General features: G+C 35.4%; 3 protein-coding genes across 4 annotated transcripts; 1 reads left to right on the top strand and 2 right to left on the bottom strand.

Annotated features, from left to right (window-relative positions):
• Positions 1–317: 317 nt before the first annotated feature.
• LOC113753660 (myosin-binding protein 1-like) lies at positions 318–9,091 on the top strand. Of its 2 annotated transcripts, none has more exons than XM_027297883.1 (4): positions 318–930; positions 1,489–2,652; positions 3,080–4,589; positions 8,683–9,091. In XM_027297883.1, exons 2-3 carry the CDS (start codon positions 1,575–1,577, stop codon positions 4,576–4,578), a joined length of 2,577 nt encoding a protein of 858 aa, XP_027153684.1. In that variant the 5' UTR covers positions 318–930; positions 1,489–1,574; the 3' UTR covers positions 4,579–4,589; positions 8,683–9,091. The 2 variants fall into 2 exon arrangements, with proteins under 2 accessions (XP_027153684.1, XP_027153678.1); XM_027297877.1 differs by having other exon boundaries at positions 319–930; positions 3,080–4,611.
• Positions 9,092–10,517: 1,426 nt separating this feature from the next.
• Positions 10,518–13,439, bottom strand: LOC113760003 (uncharacterized protein At2g34160). The gene is made up of 6 exons (XM_027302582.1): positions 13,294–13,439; positions 12,101–12,149; positions 11,063–11,125; positions 10,893–10,957; positions 10,675–10,769; positions 10,518–10,587 (listed from the first exon to the last, which is right to left on the bottom strand). The coding sequence occupies exons 1-6, from the start codon at positions 13,402–13,404 to the stop codon at positions 10,518–10,520; spliced, it is 453 nt and encodes a 150-aa protein (XP_027158383.1). The 5' UTR covers positions 13,405–13,439.
• Positions 13,440–17,987: 4,548 nt separating this feature from the next.
• Positions 17,988–19,381, bottom strand: LOC113759718 (protein TIFY 5A-like). Its single transcript, XM_027302291.1, has 3 exons — positions 19,276–19,381; positions 18,540–18,621; positions 17,988–18,209 (listed from the first exon to the last, which is right to left on the bottom strand). The coding sequence occupies exons 1-3, from the start codon at positions 19,356–19,358 to the stop codon at positions 18,012–18,014; spliced, it is 363 nt and encodes a 120-aa protein (XP_027158092.1). The 5' UTR covers positions 19,359–19,381; the 3' UTR covers positions 17,988–18,011.
• Between the last annotated feature and the right edge of the window lie 410 nt (positions 19,382–19,791).

Raw genomic sequence — 19,791 nt, forward strand, 5'->3', positions numbered from 1 at the left:
GAGATAATGAGTAGTACTGTTAATTTTTTAAAAAACAAACTAAAATATTTTTAAACTTTAAAAATATTTCAAAAATATCACAAAAAATATATAGAATTTTCATATACATTATTATGATAAAATATTTTAAAAACAATCCCAAGAAACAGCTAATCCAAATCGAGCATTTAATCTTTAGCCACCCCTTCTTGTCAGCAATACCAAAATGGCACTTGCTCCATTAGCTACGTCACAAAAGAATCTTGAATTTGATTGGTTTTGAAAAGCTATTTCCTACTGCTTTTCAAGGGGGTGGTGGCGACGGCAACAAACACCCCTTTTGCCTTTCGGTAGTTGTTGTCGTATTTGTCACAATCCCACAAATTTGCAGCCGACTCTTTGGTCTTCTGTCAGCTTTCTCTCACCCTTTTTTCCAACTTTTCTTTATTTATTTAAAGTCTAATTGAATTTTTTTCTCCATTATCCTATGATCTGTCAACACAACTTGTCTCCGAATCAAATTGACTTTAGTTAGCAATTCCATTTTTCACCAGCTCAGAGTTACGTAAATGTACATATAAATTGATGTTAAAATGGCTTAAACAAAAGTTCTTCTGCAGTTACAGCTCTATCCGGGATATATATATATATATTAGTATTGGGAGGTTTTAAATTTTCGTCAAGATTTGTGTAAGTATATGTAACACCCATTCAAGAAAGTTTTCGAATAAAAGAGGATACTATATTTAATTGATCCCTGAATACTTGATCCTGGGCCTGAGATTGTCTTTCTTTCTTTTGGGATCTTTCCTCAGAGCAAAAACTGTATTGGGTTCGTTCTCCTTCTGGGCTCGGGATTTACATGCATTTGTGCGGGGAAAGAGTCACTATCTTTTTTGGCTGGCTCGCCTATAAATCTGCTACTGTGATTCAGGGTTCTTGATTGATCAGGTTTGCTTCTGCAGTCATTTTTTGGCCAATTTTATCTTTTTGGTCAAGACATGTATCTACAATTCATTATGGATGTCTTGTATGATTCGCTTGCTGCTTTTGACTTCTGTTATTTTTTTTTTTTGCCTTTGTTTTTTCCGTTTTCCATTTTCATTTTTGAATGGATCTTTCATGGCAATTGGGTTTTTGGAATCATCTCTGGTATTGACTAAAGGAGTAAAACATCTGTATCAGTGCTCTCATGTAATTTGGGTCGAAATTTTGGATCTTCTATAGTAAAACATTTTCTTTGCTGTGGGTTTTTTTTTTTTTGGGCTAACAGTTAAAAGGTTCTATTAATAATCCTTGCCTTGGTATTATATGGTCTCTGGTATGAAGTTTTATAACTCACCTAGAACTATGATTTTGGGGATAAGTATTGCTTTTCAGCGGTTGTGCATGTGGTTTTTGTCCCCCTCATTCTTTCATGTTGATGATGTGCTCTCTTAGCTGTTTGTTGTCTCAAGTTATTTTCAATTGCTCACCTTATTCTTGTTCCGTGTTTGTCTTCATTCTCAGGATTGGAGATTCATTGCGTCTTTGATTTAGGCTCTTGTTGGAGTAGGTGTTGAATCTGGTGTAATAATTGCTTAATTTACTACAAAATGGATGGAAGAGAGAGTATATCTATTAAAGTGAAACAGAGAGTTGTTCAACCGACCATTACAGCAGCTTTGGCTGCTGCATTTCACGAGTGGTTTTTGATATTCCTGCTGTTTATTGATGCTTGTTTCTCCTACTTAGTTACAAAATTTGCGAGCTATTGTCAATTGCAAATTCCGTGCCTACTGTGCTCGAGACTGGATCATGTTCTGGGAAAGGAAAAAGCAGGATTCTATTGGGATTTGATCTGCAAAAAACATAAATTACAAATCTCATCCTTAGTTCATTGCAAACTTCACGAAAATCTTGTTGATGTTCATGGAATTTGTGAGAATTGCCTCTTCTCCTTTGCCATTGTGAACAAGTCCAATGCTGAAACATACAGATTGCTGGTGGGGAAATTGGGGGATGTACCTCATGTTGGACTTGATGATGATCCTTTGATTGCTGATAATAGTCTCAGTGCTTTAGACGGAAGAAAGTGTTCCTGTTGCCATCAGCCATGGATTTCTAGAGGTCAAAGATGCATGCTGTTTAGGACAGGATCATATGAGGCCACTGAACTTGATGCTCCCTTATTGGCATCAAATATACATGATAGAGATGAAAGGGAGGGGATGAGAGATCTTTCATCCCAAAAAAGCTTAGGTAGCTGGAAAGCTAAGAAGAGTGGTGATCCTTTGCCACATATAGAATATGAAAAGGTCAAGATGACTTCTGATACAGAATCTGAAGCTTCTAATTTTGATGATGATTCTGCTACCGAGCTATTCTGTGTTAATGACCTAGGGGAAAAGGACATAGTTGCCGATCATCACCAAAAAGATTTACAGGTTGATAATCTTGGTTCAGAAAAATTGATTGACCCATCTGAGTCTTTAGTTATGGACTCAGAGCAAGCGGAAGCTAGTGATCTGCAGTCTTCAGGGTTGACTCCACCAATAGGACATGGTCTTGAGGAAATTAATTGCCAGCATGTTGAAGACAAGACTTGTGTTGCTGCACCATCTGAGCTGCAATCTTTCAGTGACGTGATTCCATCTTCTGATGTCAACCAATCTTCTGTTCATGAGTCTAAAGGTAATTGCAAGCATTCATTATTAGAAGTTTTCAAAATTTCAACAATGTTCAACACCAATTACCAGTTGAGGCATTGTGGTCTAAAATGTTTTTGGTACTTTGATGTGCATTGATGTCTTTTCTTCATAACATGGATGATGCAATAATCCACCTTCTTAAACCCTATGCACTGCAAAATAAAATTTTGATAACAAAAAGAAGAGGAAAGAGAATGGATATTTGAATTTTCAGATATTATTCCTGCCTATCAATTTCCAGATTTGAATTGCTGGAAAATGATTTTCAAATGCTATGAAGCTGGACTAAATATTTCTATATTAAGAGTATGATTTGGAAGGACTTGAGACAAATGTAGGTGGTTTCTCAAAATAAAGATAACTAAATCCAGTTTACCTGTTTATCTCTGGTCTTTCTTGGTTTCTTGCAGTGGATGCTGTAGGAGTATCTGGATTAGAAAAGGCTGTTACAAAGTCTGATGATTTTAACGAGTTGACAAGTAACTCCACTTCAACCAATGAGAAACAGTCAGATTTGAAGTCTGGTACAAGTGACGCTGGTTTACAGATGCCCAGTTCTTTGGAACTTGGTGATGCATATAAGCTGGCTATTGGCAGTAGGGGAAGGCAGTTGTCTGGAAAGTTTTCGGAACAGAAGTCTATAATGGATTCAGCAAGATTGAGTGAAGATTTGAAGCTCTTATTGTCACAGTTATCTGCTGCTCGAGGGATTGAATTACCTTTATTTGACGTAAGCCCCAGGGTATCCGGAAGTGTTGATGAACTAAAAGCTTCTGATACCTCTAGTTCTGTTGGGATGCAGATACTTCAGAAGAGGATCTCACTGGAGAGAAATGAGTCTGGTATATCTCTTGATGGTAGCACTGTCAGTGAAATTGAAGGTGAAAGTGCAATTGATAGGTTAAAAAGACAAGTTGAGCATGATAAGAAAATTATGGTTGCTTTGTATAAAGAATTGGAGGAAGAGAGAAATGCTTCTGCAGTTGCAGCTAACCAAGCAATGGCCATGATTACTAGATTACAGGAGGAAAAAGCTGCTCTCCACATGGAAGCCTTGCAGTGTGTAAGGATGATGGAAGAACAAGAGGAATACGATGTTGAAGCTCTGCAGAAAGCAAATGAACTTCTAGCTGAGAAAGAAAAAGAAATTCAGGATCTAGAGGCTGAGCTTGAAGTGTACAGGAAAACAATAGGTGACTTACCTCCAATAGGAGATCTTCCTGAGTCAAACTATGGATTAAATATTGGAGGGACAAGGCCAAAGCAGACAGGAACAGGCTCAGCAGAAATAACCGTAAGACTTTGTGACTCAAATATTAATGTGCCAGATTCCTGCAATGAAACCGATGAATTGGTCAAGTTTACTGAGGATGAGGGAATTAATGTGAAGAGCTCACAGCCAGAATTTGAGGATGAAGTATTGCTCATTTTTCAATGTTTAAGAAAATTGGAAAAAAAACTTCAACTTTTCTCAAGTAATGGCTCTTATTTGGACATAGCTAATCAAGATGATCTCTCTAGTGATACTGAACTGCTTGATGATGGCAAAGCTGCTCCAGAAATTGGTGAAGCTGAAGTGGATGGTTCAGTTGAACATGTTTCATTGCATGAAGCAAGCATTTCTGTTCCCAAGATATCTGCTGGCCAGCATGAGAAATCCAACCAATTACAGAAAGGAAGTGATGAACTCATGAATCCGAAACACATGCCCCAGAATGCTGAATTAGACGCTTTGAAAAATGAGTTTCATGGGCTGAGTGGCAGGTTAGAAGCACTTGAGGCAGAACACAGCTTTCTTGAGCATTCTATCAACTCACTCAGCAGAGGAGATGAAGGACTTAAATTTATTCAAAAGATAGCTTGTCATGTGAGAGAACTACATTCCCTTGGTATCAAGAGAAAAGGCTGAGTTTTTACACGGTCAGTATTTTTCTATCAAAAGGTGATGACTCCAATCATTATCAAGCTAATCGCTATTTCCTTGACTGGTTGCAATTTAGGCTTTTTTACTTATTTGTTTTTGCATTTTAAATCTTGTACTGTATGCAAGTGTTTGGATGACACCTGTGGTCTACCTCTCGAGGGCAGAAGATTTCTAATGCCAATAGAAAATTTTGTGTTGCAAGTGTAGATGCTTCCTTTTTTCAAGGCTAAACTTCTATACGATAAAACTGGATAAAGCTTCAGATTAAAAATAAAACAAAAATATCGAAGGTAATAATGTGTCATGAGCAGTAAAACAATTTTGTTGTCATTAATACCATTTTAGTGAGACACAGGTTCCAGTAGGATTGCTATTCCTTGTGACTCTGTAAAGGAAATTTATGATATGTAAAAGATCTAGTATGCAGCTTGTATGTTGAAAAAAGATACCAGTGTAGATGGAAAAATATATACGTGATTCCTCCGGGAATGGAAGATATTCAGCTTTATGCCCAAGGGCTAGATATGTGAGATAAAAATCTGTCTAGCTGAACTTTCAGAAGGGATAAATTAATAAATTAAGGAAAATGCCTTAATACCACTAATTTGTTATTCTAACTTTCTCATAATAACACCCTCCATACCATAAAATGTGCTCACTTTCCTTCTGTGTTCATCCCAAATTATATGCCTATTTCCTTTTTAAGCAAGTAGTTAATTTATAGGTTTACTAATATGCCCATATTTAATGTACTTTTTTATCAACAAACATGACTCATCTAGTATTAAAGAGCGATAAGTTCCAAAAATGATTTAGGAACATGAGCCACTAGCTTGAAGGGGATAATAGGATTCATCTTGTATTAATGGAGGGGTGTATGAGGAAAGAGCAAATGATTGCTTTAACTATATTATATGAGGAAAATGCTAAACAAAATGTAGCCTAGTTTTATGGGACAGACGGAATATCTTTTTAAGTTGCCTTGTTGATTCTGTTGATAATCTTAACAAAATCACATCTGCGTAATTTTAACAAAGCAAGACGTTTTTATTTGACACACTACTGTTGCATGGCTATTAGTTCCTGTGGCAATAATATCTTGTATCGTTGATTGTTTTTTTTGTTTTTGTAACTCTTCGTAGATTTCAAGGCATAATATATAGGTTAATAGCTCCAGCTTAGAAATATTCTTTTCATGTGGGACTTATTTGAGGTAGCTTGGTGTACTAAGGAGAATCAGGCGTGGATAAGTGAGCAGATGCCTGTAAGATACAGAACTAATGTATCTTGACCTAGTAGTTAATTAGTTATGAGGAATTTCGACAAAATGAAAAACTTTTTGGGCATATACTTGTCCTCATAAACAACCTGAGATTCCACATTCCTCGGCTGTTAGTTTGCATTCAGAAGTATCTTCCTAGTTGACATCAGAATGCTTTTTTTGGTCCTTTAGCTTTGAGATTCTGAAGAATCGTGCACATTAGGTGCTTCACCAGTTGGGATGCGCATAGTTTTTTTTTTTTGACAGAACAATCATTATATTAATAGCTTGATAATACAAGATTTGCTTTACAAAATAGGGGCAGCTGCCCCAATATCATCTTGTGTGCAGCTGCCCCAATATCATCTTGTGTACTCTTCTTGAGCCACACGGGGAAAGAATTCTCCCACATTACATTCATAACAAGCTTCACAGCAAATTGTGCGATAGTATATGCACACACATTTCCTGTTCTATAAACAAAAGAGAGTACAGTGTTCAAACATCTCTCTCATTGCTTGTATATCTTCAAGGATGGTTGCTATGGTGGAGTCCTCTACCTTTCCAGCTTGAACCTTGTCAATTGCACCTTTACAATCAGATTGTACTTCAATTCTTCTCCATTTTGTTTCTTTGGCTATAATTAGAGCCATTCTGATGGCTGTGGTTTCTTCCTTATATGGTTCACCTCGTCTATCTTCCTGCCATCCCCAAGCTTTGAGTATTTTTCCATTCCAGTCCCGCGCTACACCAGCCATACCAGTTCTTATCATTTGGCTAGAATTGGCTGCATCTGTGTTGATCATGATCAATCCTTCCGTAGGTTGCTTCCATTTCCCGCATTCTTAAGTTTTGAGACTTTTCCAGTAGTGTGCTTCCTTTCAGTGTCATCTTTTGATTCTATGAACTCCAATCATCCATGATGAGCTTTATGTGCAATCAATCTGTTATCTGTACACTTATCAGTGAACATTTTGCTGTTTCTGGCTTTCCAGATTTGCCAGAGGATGTTTGCAGTTAGAGCTATATAATCTTGACCCTTGTCCCTGGTATCAGCTTCTAACAATCCTTCCCACCATCTGATGAATTTGCACATAGGCTAGTTGAGTATGCACATTAATGCACCAGAGAGAGATGGAACATTAGAATATAGCTCTGTGTAATGGATCCCACCTTGAATGCTCAATTGATGACCTTTTTCCATATATTGAGGAAAAGGATACTGATCTTGATTGTAGATAGTATTTCTCAGTTTTACTGATTTCTTGAGGTCATTCTAAGCCAGTCACAAAATTAACTAATTGATGTGGCATCATTTTATTGCAGGAATATAAGTTAGTAAGAAAGTTGGTTTATGAGTTGGAGGTTGTTTAGCATTAGTTCTGGGTGCTTGCACTATATTTCTACATTAGCAGCTATTTGGTGTTTTCTTCAGTTTCTTACCTATTTATTTTTGCAGAACCCATTCTAAATGGCCTTCTACAAACCAGGTTCTCAAAACTGCTGTTTTTCTCTACAGAGAAGAAAGCAAAATCCATATTCTGGTTATTTGTTTGTACATTCCATTTAGAAACCATGAGTATGGTTTCCTAGGGACCACACCTTTTAAAGATGAAGAATCCTCACCTTATAAAAATTGGTGTTGCACCAATAAGATGTCCTATTCTTGAGAACTTAAATTGAGCTCCCTATCCTGCTTTTGTAGAGAAGTGTTAAATAACATTTGTTGGTTCATTGTCAAATTGCCTATTTGACCTGTTCTAGTCAACTGGTGATATACTGTGATTAGTTAGCATATATGGATGGTGAGAGTTTTTACAGTATTATCAAACTCTTAGTGAAATGAAGTACTTGTAACATCACAACTATCCAAAGGTTGGACTTGGACTTGAGCGTGGCCCTTCATGGTTCATGCATATTAACCTTTGGTATAGTAAAGCCTACACCGAACAGAACTTGGAACTTAAGAACCAAAACTTGATAGGATATCAGTGTCTTCATATAGTCGATCAAGGAAGTAAGAGTGCTAGAGGCTACAGAATGTTATGAGCTTTGAAAAGCTTTAACCAAATGTGGCTGTAATAGTCTGGGAGTCTGTGACGTGCTTTCTTTGTGGAGGTTTCCAGTTGTAACTTTTGAAGATCGTATTGAAAAATTTGCACATGGAGTAGTTATAACTATTGTCCTCAGATTCCACACTGTACACCATTTTTCTACTTATTGTGTCTTTACTCATCTTGTCAACAATTATACCATAATTTCGCATAGATTTGCCCATTGGTATGTGTGTTCTTCTGCATTTTCATTCTTAGAGCTGGAGAACCTATGACAAGTTTGGTATAGCATTTTTAGCTAATCCAAACTTTGAGATGAGTAGTGGGCATTTCATCACTGGTGGAATGGTAGAGGTTGTATGCTACTCATGCAGTCATTGGTTTCTGTTGAATGTCTATATGATAGTTTTGCCTGTCCTTGACATTACTTGCAAAACATAAGAAAGGTTCTGACTTTGGTTGCCACTGAAAGATCCCAGTATGGTCAAGGTTGACCTGTTCATGTCCTCATGTATTCTTTTAGAACAGATGCAATTACAAAGACCAACCATGAATATCCTCCCCATTAATTTCTTTGATGGTCATTCCTGGAAACACTTGTGTTACTGAAAATGATTATGACCTCTTGGGTGAGAGCTCTACCTTGTCATACTTTGTTCTGGAATGCTCTGTCTTTTAAACTTATGAATCTGCCATTTTTCTGTAGTAAACTTAGTTCTGATAGCAATTTTTGCATTTACCTGTGTTCTTAATTTATCGTCATGAATATTTCAGATGCCATCATAATTTTGGTTACGAAGATGCTGGATTTAATCACTAGATGCTTATCTGGATAGGATTGACTCACTGCAAAGCAGGGTGTTGATTCAGTACATATCTAATCATGGAGATGCTGGATAAACTGTACAGTATCATTAGATTGTTTCTTCTGGCATGAAGCAGTGTGTAGATCTTTTACTTATTTTCAATGTTTCCTTCTTTTTCCCCTTTAATTATACATTTATTTTTTCTCCCACTGTGGCTTTCATCTGATTGCTTGTAAAGTATTTTGAGTCCATTCATTTTCACTTTCATACCCTTTTGAGGAATTCCTGCACTTTGAGAGAGATTTTTTTTATAGGGTAAGGGTGATCCTTACATGTATACAAAATGTTGTATTAATATTAAATCTTCGTGTTTAGCTTGTAAAGGTTCTTTAAGATGCTCAGGTTTCCATGGTTATTGGAAAAGCACTCTGAGTAAATTTTACTGCACAAGAATTAATGCATATTTTGTGCTAATAACCAGCGACCAGCAATGCAAGTTTACACCAAATACTGTGGTGGGCTGGTGGAATGAATTGGAGGATCTCTCATGTAGAAGATTTGTAAGTGGATGGAGCGGTGCCCTGGATTTCGGAGTGCTAAATGAAAGATTTATACTTGCTCACTGAAATTGTCTTTTGTTTTTTCCATTAATTATGGTTTCTTCTTTCTTATGTCAAAATTCTCTAAATTTATGTTTCCTGATCGACCCCATCTGGGACACTGCCTTAAATCATCGAATGTGTCTGGTGAGAGGCCAATCATCAACAATTTTTTATGGTGCTCAGCTAAAATTTTTAATGTTGCCAAGATTTCTCTCTGTCATGACAAACTCGAAGGTGAAACACAAAAATTTTGGTACCAATAGGGTTAAGTGTGTTTGAGAAAGAAGCTTTTATCTTTCTTTTATACGCTCCTATTTAGCTGCTGTATCGACGTGTAATCAGCCGTTGTGTCGGGTTTCTGTTTTCTGGTGGATCTTGTAGATCGTTATAGATGGTCTGGGGAACTAATTTGGCTCACTTAGAAAAATATTTAGGAAACTGTGCTGGCTGTGTTTTGAAGATGTGCTGATTGCTGTTATTGCTCCCTTAGAGGAGGGGTTATATTCAGAGAGGTGCATTAACTGGATGGAGAGGTGTTAAACGAAACTGGAGCTTTTTTTTTATTGCTGGATGGGGTATGAGGATGACACAAAACTTTTAGCAACATAGCCTAGTCGTTAGGGTGTAGATATGAAAAGTTTATGAGAGAAATAAGCTCTTATGTCATAAACACTTCTCCTGTTGGTTCAAAAGCTTGACTGCCTTTGAAAAATTGAAATTAAAATTAACATTGTCCCTTGTTGAATCCAATCCATTCCAGCCAAATGAAGATTAGTAAGTGTAAATTGGAAGTTAATTTATGTTTTTGCTGGTGAAGTTGAGTTGAAGCAGCAAGAGTTCGCGCTGTAAATTACCTAGGAAGTAGCATAGGTTCTGCTAAAATGGTGAAAAGGTATCATTCAGATTTGTAAAATCCTTAAACCAACTAAGATATGACATTTTTGTATATTTTGTATATGAGACTTCCATAATGGTTAAAGGGTTCTGCTTAGAGTATTAAGAGGAAACACTTGTAAATTGACAGAACTGGAAATGAAATGAAAGTAACTAGTACTAGCAAACAGGAAAACTGTATTCATTTCCTGTTAACTATATCTATGTTTCTCCTCCATCTTGAGAAGATGCAATTGTTTGAAGGAAACTGCAACATATAACAACTCTAAGGAGGCAAAATACAGCTAACAGCCACATATTTTCCACACTAGCAGCTTTGATGATTGCGTTGCTGTGGCTTCCTCTCGTTAACAAAATCAATGGTAGCAGCAGCATAACTGGAAAAGCAGCATAACTCTTCCTCTTATACAAACTTTCTACGAGATACAATAAGCTACAACAGTTTACCATTCTCTTTTTCCTACTGATTCTCATCTGGAGTGTTGTTGCTTCCCTTTGCAGGTCCCTTGGCACTCATCAGTGCGTCAAACTTTTCCGTCTTTCCTAGCACAATCTCAATCTGAGAAGTCAAGAAAAGATGATATGGGTCAGTATGGTTTCTGATGTTCTGCTCAATGTATATTACCCTCTGGTATAGACATGGTCACAGTTCACATTAATATGAAAATGATGTTTTACTTACCCTGGCTTTCTGAACCATGCGACCTTTCGATTCATCTTTCATTCCAACTGTGGATGTCAAAACCTCTGTTCAAACTCATCATTAGGATGACTGTTCAGTAGATGAAGATAGTAACAGATAGACTTTATTTTGAAAGAGAGATTCTTGAATCGTTGAGCAATTGAACTTACTCTTCTCCGTAGCCAATCCAGTATTCTTCAGAATCTCAGCAATTGTAACAACTGTGGTGATTGCTGCGATAATTTATGCGAAGATTAGCAAGAGTAAATTGTCCTTGCAGTAAATAAGTGGCAGAACATGATACTCAACATGAGGGAAATTCAAACTAATTGAAGTATAGCTGGAAAATTAAAAAAACCAATCATTACAAATTAAAGAGATGCGGTATAATTAAATTTTTCTCCACTGGTTCTTCTCCAGCTTAAATGACTATAGTCAATAATCTTGCATTCTGTTTGTCGATTCAAAGTCTATAATCTTGCCTAATCTTGACAATGTCCTTGATTTGAACAAAATTATAAGATTTTTATTTTTGACTTCATACCCTGACAAATTAAAAATTACTTGATGCATATGAAAGCCTGAAATATTTCCGAACCATGTTGGAGGTCAAGTTTTCTCTGTGCACAACAATCAGTTATGAATTCACCACAAGTAGAAATTGTGGTGACCATTTGAAAGCTCCAAATATTGTCATTACGATTCAATAAACAGAAAAGGGGACTTTTCATTTCGCAAACATCTGCAACAACGTAATGCTACCAAAAGCCTGGTGCAAGGACTCCACTTCAGGAAATCAATACCTTAATAGGCGTTACTACACTTGTAAAATACCAGTGCGGAAGCATGTTTGCAAATTAGTGCAGGTACTGATTTTTAACTCATCAAAGTTAATATGTATTGTTATCAGTTCCCCATACAACACCACAGTAGCTGAGCAAACGCACTTGAGCAGTAGTTAAGCATCAAAACTAGATAGCAAAACTGCCGGTGTAGCCAGGCTCTGGCATGGCTTTTATCTTATCATACACCATTTTCTTTTCTTTCTTTTGGGGGTCTTAGCTGGGGGCGTTCTGTGACCATGGAATCTAGTAGATTATTGTTGCCCCATCCTTATTTAGAATGTCATTTTTGAGTTCTGATGAAGGAGTTGAATGAAATGCTTCAAGATTAAGAATATATATAAGTAAATGAGTTCTGGTGATTACCCATTCCCAAAGCAGAAAGTTCAACCTCATTGTGCTGCTGGATATACCTCTGCACCAAAGAACGAAGCTATCTGTTATAACTCACAGTTTGATACTGCATAACATCTAAAAATTAGAGTTTTCAAGTTCACATCCTTTGAAGATTTGGCTTTGTAACATTTGTCCCGTATAGAAGATTAACAGAAGGAAACACATTTCTGAACTAGCAGTTTCTTCTTATTGTAGGATCTTGTTCTTTAAAATTTAGGAACCAAAGTAACAGACAAAACAGGAGCAAGCATCCTACATATACTTAACGTCATGTAGGAAATCTAGCCATCAGGATGTTAAGAATAATTGGAAGCCGCTTTATTGCCAGAAGAATTCTTTTTGAGGATGGTGTACAATTTTTGAGGATTATAAACAAATTGGAACAGATAAATGTGTTTAGACTGAAAAAAACGAAAAAGCATCATGTTGTTTCAAGTTTTACTTGGAGAGCAGATCCTAGGACTAAAGCCAAACTTAGAATTTTAACTAAAATCAGCTCCTAACTGAAATTTCGTAAGACTAGAAAGTTTTCTCCAACCATAACTTTGAATATTCAGGATGTGGCAGTTATGCGGTAGGATCTACTCACTAGTGTCATCTGTTGCGTACAATTACGTGATATTGATTGACGGATCAAACTTCAATATTTCAACTTCTATATTGGTAACTAGATGTCCATAAGTCAAACAATTGGAAGAACCCAACAGGATGAAGAAAACTGAAGCTAGCTGAAGCAAATCTATTCACCAAGTGGATTCTCTTCCACATGAACACAAGTCACTTTACTAGGCCTGATTTCTTGAAGAAATACTCAAGTCAATTCACGAAATAGAAAATGCAAGAGCCTCAAACTATCAGCCTCACATCATCAAACAACCCCATGAAATGCTGTTAGATAAACATTGTTTTCTATTTGTACTTCTGTTCCTTTTTCTGTACACAAAAAGATATTAATGCACTATCCTACTTTTCTGAAGATACATTTGGCAGACGTTTTCTGATCTAATTCAGGCGCACTCAGATTAATGTACCAACCAACTCAAGGATATGACCCAAAAACAATAATAAAAAAGGAAAAAAAAAAAGACTTTACCAAGAAATAAGGGCAACAAAGTAAGAAACCATGCAATAAAGAAATTGTGTAGTAAAAGATAGTGGCAAACCTTGGCAAGATTGACGTAAAAGAAGAGTGGTTTCTTAGTATTAGAAACCTGAATCCTATTCTTCCTTTGTTCCGGGGCTGGTCCATTTGTTGCAACAGCTTCCATTGTCATGTTTTTCTCAAAATTCAAGTTCCTGTTGAACCCACAAGCAGATTCACTCTTTGTCTCTATCTCTTATTTCAGTCTCTTTCTCTCTATCTCTTATTCCAGTCTCTTTCTCTCTCTCTCTTTTTATTGTATCTAGTGAATATAGAGCGGGATAATGGGGACCTATGCTAGCTCGAAAAACCTGTAAGGCCATTAAATTTCAAGGGAGAAAGCTCCATGCAAAGTGCTGTGGGAACCAATCAAATGGTACAAGGCCTTTGACTAAGCAAAAAAGCATCAAATTGGTTGTTAGATAAGGATAAAGTGATGGCTATTAGAAAGCCATGCAATAATAATGGCTGGGCACATTTGTTAGAAGGCTACACCTAAATTAGGACCATGAAATTAAAATTGATTTTGTGAACTTCTGAAATTAGTAGGTGGAAGATTATTTTGAAGAAAGATTTTTAATTCAAAGAAGAAATAGTGTGCTATTAGCTAATCTTCTGGCACTTTTTCACTTTCATGCCGTAATTGTGTGAGCTTTTTTTAAGTTAAATATTTCCACGTGTTAGATCAAATGAAACAAAATAAATAAAAAGGAAAATATAGTTAACCTATACAGAAAAAAAAAAAAAAGCTTTTGCTCTTAAAGTAATTGCATGATCAAAGGAAAACAAAAGGCAGATTTAATAGTGATGCTGCACTTGCCCAAAAAATTGTTAACTAAAGTTTCCTTAAGATAGAAATGTGCGGGAATAATACATAAAAAATAAACAAACAACAAATGAAGAATTGGCTATAGACAAAGGAAGCATTGTTTTGCATTCCAAATCTCTTAAAATTTAATATAATTTTGTTGAAATAGTGAATTTAGACGTGTGCCATTTGATGGGACAAGACGTATTCAGAGATCTAGCTATCTAAAAATAAATGTATAATACATAAAATAATCTTTAGAAATGTCCAACAATCTTTATAAAAGTCCATATGAACTATATCTCCATCAACCTTTATAAAAGCCCAACTAGAATTGTGTTTTTTTTTATGCATTGATTATGATATCAGTGTATAAAAAAGTTAGGAGGAGAATTCCACAATATCAGATCCAGCATCTTTCTGCTTAGTGCTCTACCAGTGCTTTTAATAATAAATACTCACTTATAAAATTGAAAGTATTACCAGTAAGGGTTTTGGATTCTAATTCCCCTACCCCCTCCCGTTTCTTAAACCCCACCCTCCCTTGTTAGAAAAACAAAAAAGAAAAAAGTGAGTGTTTATTATTTATATTTTGGTTTGAGAAGATAATCAAAGCAATTTTAAAAAAAATTCGGTGCAAGCGAAACAAACATTTGATTATAACCAAATTGATAAGATTGACTGCCCAAATTTGACCATAACCAAATTGATTATATTGATTGCCCCAAGCCCCCAACCATAAAACTTTTATAGTTCATTAAGTTTATTTGGAATAAAAAAAAAAAGGAAAGAGCTCTAGTGCAAAAGAAAGGAAACTAAGATACTGTTTGGATTGCTATTTTTTGAAATTTTTATAAATAAATAAATATATATATATATATATATATATATATAATGTAACGATTTGATGTATGTGAGATAAAAAGATAATTGAGAAATGTATTCACAAAAAACATAAAATTTTTTATTAAAAAACTACAATCTAAACATGGCTTAGAGGGAAATGATTTCCATAATTTCATGTTCATTATACACGGATGAAAAAAGAAAGGAATCGTCAATTTTAGCGTTAGTGATTTAAGTATTACAAATAAAAAATCAAGTTTAAGGTAGAAATATATAGTAAATGTATTGAATAAAAGTTCACTAAGTTTTTTTTATAATAAAATAAAAATTTTATTAATCATGAGATCAAATCTGCAACAAGTGCAGAACTAATAAAAGATGGAGGAGAATTTCTTCATATACAAGAATCTAAAAGATTAACAGCATACTTAGCAAGGTTATGAGTAGGAATATTAATCGACCTAGAAATCTATGAAACTTCCCAACACATGAAATCTTGATATAAGACAATGGTATCATCAATCAACAAACCACATGATGAATCGTCAGATTCCAAACGGTCCAACATTTTGATAACTTTTTGTGAATATCCTTCCAAAATAATCTTATTGAAACCCAGACCATGTAGTAATTGAACAGCATGTTTGGTCGCAAACCATGTAGTTCACTAAGTTTAACAAGGTAAAAAACAAGGACTTTGCGGATAATGTCAAATTATTTCATCAATCGTAGCTTATTTACCCACATGTCGGCCTATTTTTGGATGACAGGCAAGCTAAAACAAAATGATCTAGAATTAATCCCTCCTTTTACTTCCCAATTTCCTTTCGTTTCCCTCAACAAAAGTTAATCCAAAACAAAAACACTTCATCCCTCCATCCCCTTCCTTTCCTTTTTCATCTTTCAAAGATGCAATGCCTTAAACATCGCGCTTCAAAAGAAAAAAAAAAAAAAAAAAAAGAGTCCAAATCATTGGAGTTTGAGGAGAGTTACTTCATTGAGCACTCTTCACCCGTTCTCTTTATCTTTGCCTTTTAAACAACCGCTTTTTTTTTTGTGAGTGACAGGTTTTAAATCTAAAATCTTCTATTTACAATCCTCTCTTCTTACCACCAAATCCAAGCATTCCCCCTTTTGAACAGCCCATTAACATGTATCTGAGAATTAATTACAAACTACCCTTTGGAAAATACTGACTTCCTACCTCTTAAAAAGTTCTTAGTCGGGTAGGTTTAGCCCAACTTTTAAACCTTTCAGCATTACCATTATGCTAAATTAACGCCAGAACCCCCAAGTGGAATCTGATATTTGTCATGTACGATATCAATGTTGCAACAAAAGAATAAATCACCCGAATTATATAAATGATCAACAAACCGTTGCCTTTATGAAAGGCATACTAGTCCTCCTTTTGTAAATTGCAATCACATTTCAAATTCTATGATTCATTTTTCGACTACTTGATCTTTTGGTATATTAAATCAAGCTTGATATTTTAGAACATTCTATATTAGTATTCTGTTGTTTTTGGTGGAGCCAAGTCTTTAGTTGTTTTCTGATTTAGTAGTTTGACTATTATTCTAGGTTATTTTTTCAATTTTTCCTTGTTTATCAAGTCATGTCGACTATAATTAGGGTGTCTAGTTATTGTGTTTAACTAAGAAGAGTAAGCAGATGAAAGTCTTGTCCTTATTGATTAATATTATATTATTGATTTTACTCTAAATTAGCTTCCCTACATATGTTTATGTATCAAAGCCTTGGGTTGGTGCCTGCCTGGAGTGTTCGGCTGATCGAGTAAAAACCACGAGATTTGACCTTGGAGTAGTTAGTGACGAATGGAGCGTAAAATTGGTCCAAAATTGTCAAATTGATTGTAGATATGGGAACGGAGATTGGAGAAGAATTTCCTCAATTATAGTTATCAAGATTACAAAGTGATGAATCTTTTTGAGACATTATCCAAGAAAGTCAATGAATTGACATCAAATTATATCAATAAAACTATCTATCCAAGTGCGTAGATCATTATAACATTCAAAAATAGAATAAGCGACGAGATGAATCTATCCAAGTGCATGAAATATTACAAAAACAAAAGTTTTTGAAAATGAAGAACTAGTACAAAGTGATACTGGCAGAGTATGCAAGGGATATTATTATTCATAATTGTATTGGACCTGATTCAACAGAGGCAATATTGACATATTTACTCAAGCCTGATATTTTAGAAGTTCCTATATCAATATTTAGCAATTTGGTTAAGTCAATTTTTTAGTAGTTTTTTGATTTAGTAGCTTAAGGATTATTTTATGTTATTTGTTGTGATGATTCTTCCTTGTTTATCAAGTCATGTTGACGATGCCTAGATTGTCTAGTTATTGTGTTTAGTAGAGAAGGGTGAGCCTGTAAGAATCTTGTTCTTCTCAATTAATAATATTTATTTCTTTTCTCCTATACATATTTTTTATGCATAACTTAGCCTCTGTTATGTTTTTTTTTATATATTTTGAATGCATTAAATTATTCTCCCCACCCCTCTAATTTTTTGGGCTCTATATGGTGGATTACCTAAAACAAGTATTTATATGCCTAGACGGTTGGTTTATTCAGTCAGGCAAATTAGAAGATTAAAGTGAAAAGCATACATGTTTCAGCAGGGCATAATCAACCTCAAATCTATGGGAAACATTTTGGGCTTAGAGATGGATTGTGTCGTTTCCTATTTGATCTCAGTTCCACTTCTTAATAACATGCAAGTATATTCTTTAATAGGATAATATAAAGTAAAAAGAACTACAAATAGAATATATAAAAGATTGTTAAATAACATTTTATTCCAGTAAGTGGAATAGGACTGAATTATGTCTGGATGATGTGCCTCCATGCTTGTAAACACATTTTCTTGCGTGCAATCGAGGAGTGTAAAAATCCCAACTCCCACAGAACCCTCTTGTCAGCCTTCTCTAAATTCTCCCAACAAAGAGCTTCTTGGATCCAAATCATAACTATTAAGTACTAGGAAGTAGGTGTACATCATCCTTCTCCACTATATCCTCCATTTTATTTAATTATGCTCCACAATTTCAAAGGAATTTGTGCTTGTAAGGAGTAGCTGATTGAATTCTGTCTTTTCTCTTCTGGAGAAACCTCTGGAGCGATTTCCTTAATGACAAGCCTGAAGAACTGTGTAACTGAACTTTCATGATGGATGGTACTGCACCTGTGAAGTTAGACAATTTATCGTCCACTTCTCTTCTTGCAAGCCAAAGGATGATTATTGCCTATACCGAAAAATAAAGCAGCCAGTCCATTATAGAAAAATTGGCATTCTAGTGTCAATTTAACATTGTCTCACTTGTTAACAAACAAAGCAAGTACATCGATTAATCTTTGTTACATTTACAAGGTAAAGATTTCTCCACTCGTAGGTTGCATTATATGTGCAAAAAGTGAATTTCAAAATTGAATAGAGGCCAGTTAAGTTTCTAGCTTCCAGAACCACCAGCATAAAAGAATCTTTGTTTTGTCAATGTCAGAAATGTTGCCATGACATGGAATTACAATAGGATAGAAGATCAGAAGGGAAAAAGGCACATAAATGATGTCTTTACCTGAAGTTCAGTTGCATCACAAATGCAGACGGATCGCATGTTGTGTAATACTGTGATCTGGTCTCTTCTTGATGAGCAAGCCCTGCAGAAAGAAAACGTAGCCATGCATTGATGCGAATGTGACAATGTAGGAAAATTGAATCCTTTCTAGTTAAGAACATGATGCAGAACTCAAGAACTTTTAGGCCCCTTTCAAAAGAAAAATGGCAAAACCATTTTTGCAAGGCAGACTTCTGATTTCTTAATTAGTACGTTGTTCTCAGCCTGATGATAATTAAAAAACCAAAACAAAAAAAAATTTCCCCCATCATCCAAGTTGGCCTAGTTTGCTTGTGAAAATTGTACTTTAACAGTTAAGTCTCAGAGATAAACATGCAAGCATCTAGCTAAGTAGAAATCTTCACCTGCATTATAAATTGAAAAGAATATTTTAAAGTCAGAATCTCACATTTTAATTGATTACAACAACAATTGATGTCAGAAGCATTGTACTCTTTTAAATTAGACTGGCTAGAACCTCAAAATTCTCTAGCCCTTGACATACTACCTGTGACATTTTCCCCCCCAAAAAAAAAAGGTTTTGTATCAACACTTAATCAAGCCTTTGTTTATTATCTTAATTAATCATGCACAAAAACCTTAAAATCCTTGGCTCGTAAATTCATATACATATCGAAGAAAGCACGTTTAGAACTTAGAACCAAGTAAAAAATAGAGTTAGAAATAACAAACTTACTCAGATTGGCTGTGGAAATCCGTGGATTCAGAAGAAGCTGAGGCTGGGGAAAGTGGGAGTTCTAGAGTGCACTTTCTCATCATTCTTCTCTTTAATACTCTCTTCCAAAAATATTTCTATCTCCTGATGCAATAATCATATCTAGGGAGTATTGGGAGGCTTAAGCTTCATTTCACTTTGATGTAATGAAGGCAAGAAAAGTAACAAAAAGGAATGAAACAGCCAAAGAAATCAGAGAAAGCAATAGCTGAACAAGTCGACGGAGACCAGGAAAAATCTCAGCTGTTTTATAGGAGTCCAGCAAGAAAGTGTACTAGAAGACGTGAATAACTTGACAGAAACAAGAATATTAGTGTGCCCAATATAATAGGGCATGTGGAACATGTGTTTTACACGTGCAAAAATACCTCTAATGTTTCTCTCAACCTTTTTTCCATTACATCAACCCCACCCCAAGAAAAATCCCTAGTCCCACTTCCAACTTACCCACTGTCTGGCACCCCTTTTTCTTGGTTG

The sequence above is a fragment of the Coffea eugenioides genome, chromosome 2, assembly GCF_003713205.1.
Source record: "Coffea eugenioides isolate CCC68of chromosome 2, Ceug_1.0, whole genome shotgun sequence".
Taxonomy (NCBI): domain Eukaryota; kingdom Viridiplantae; phylum Streptophyta; class Magnoliopsida; order Gentianales; family Rubiaceae; genus Coffea; species Coffea eugenioides.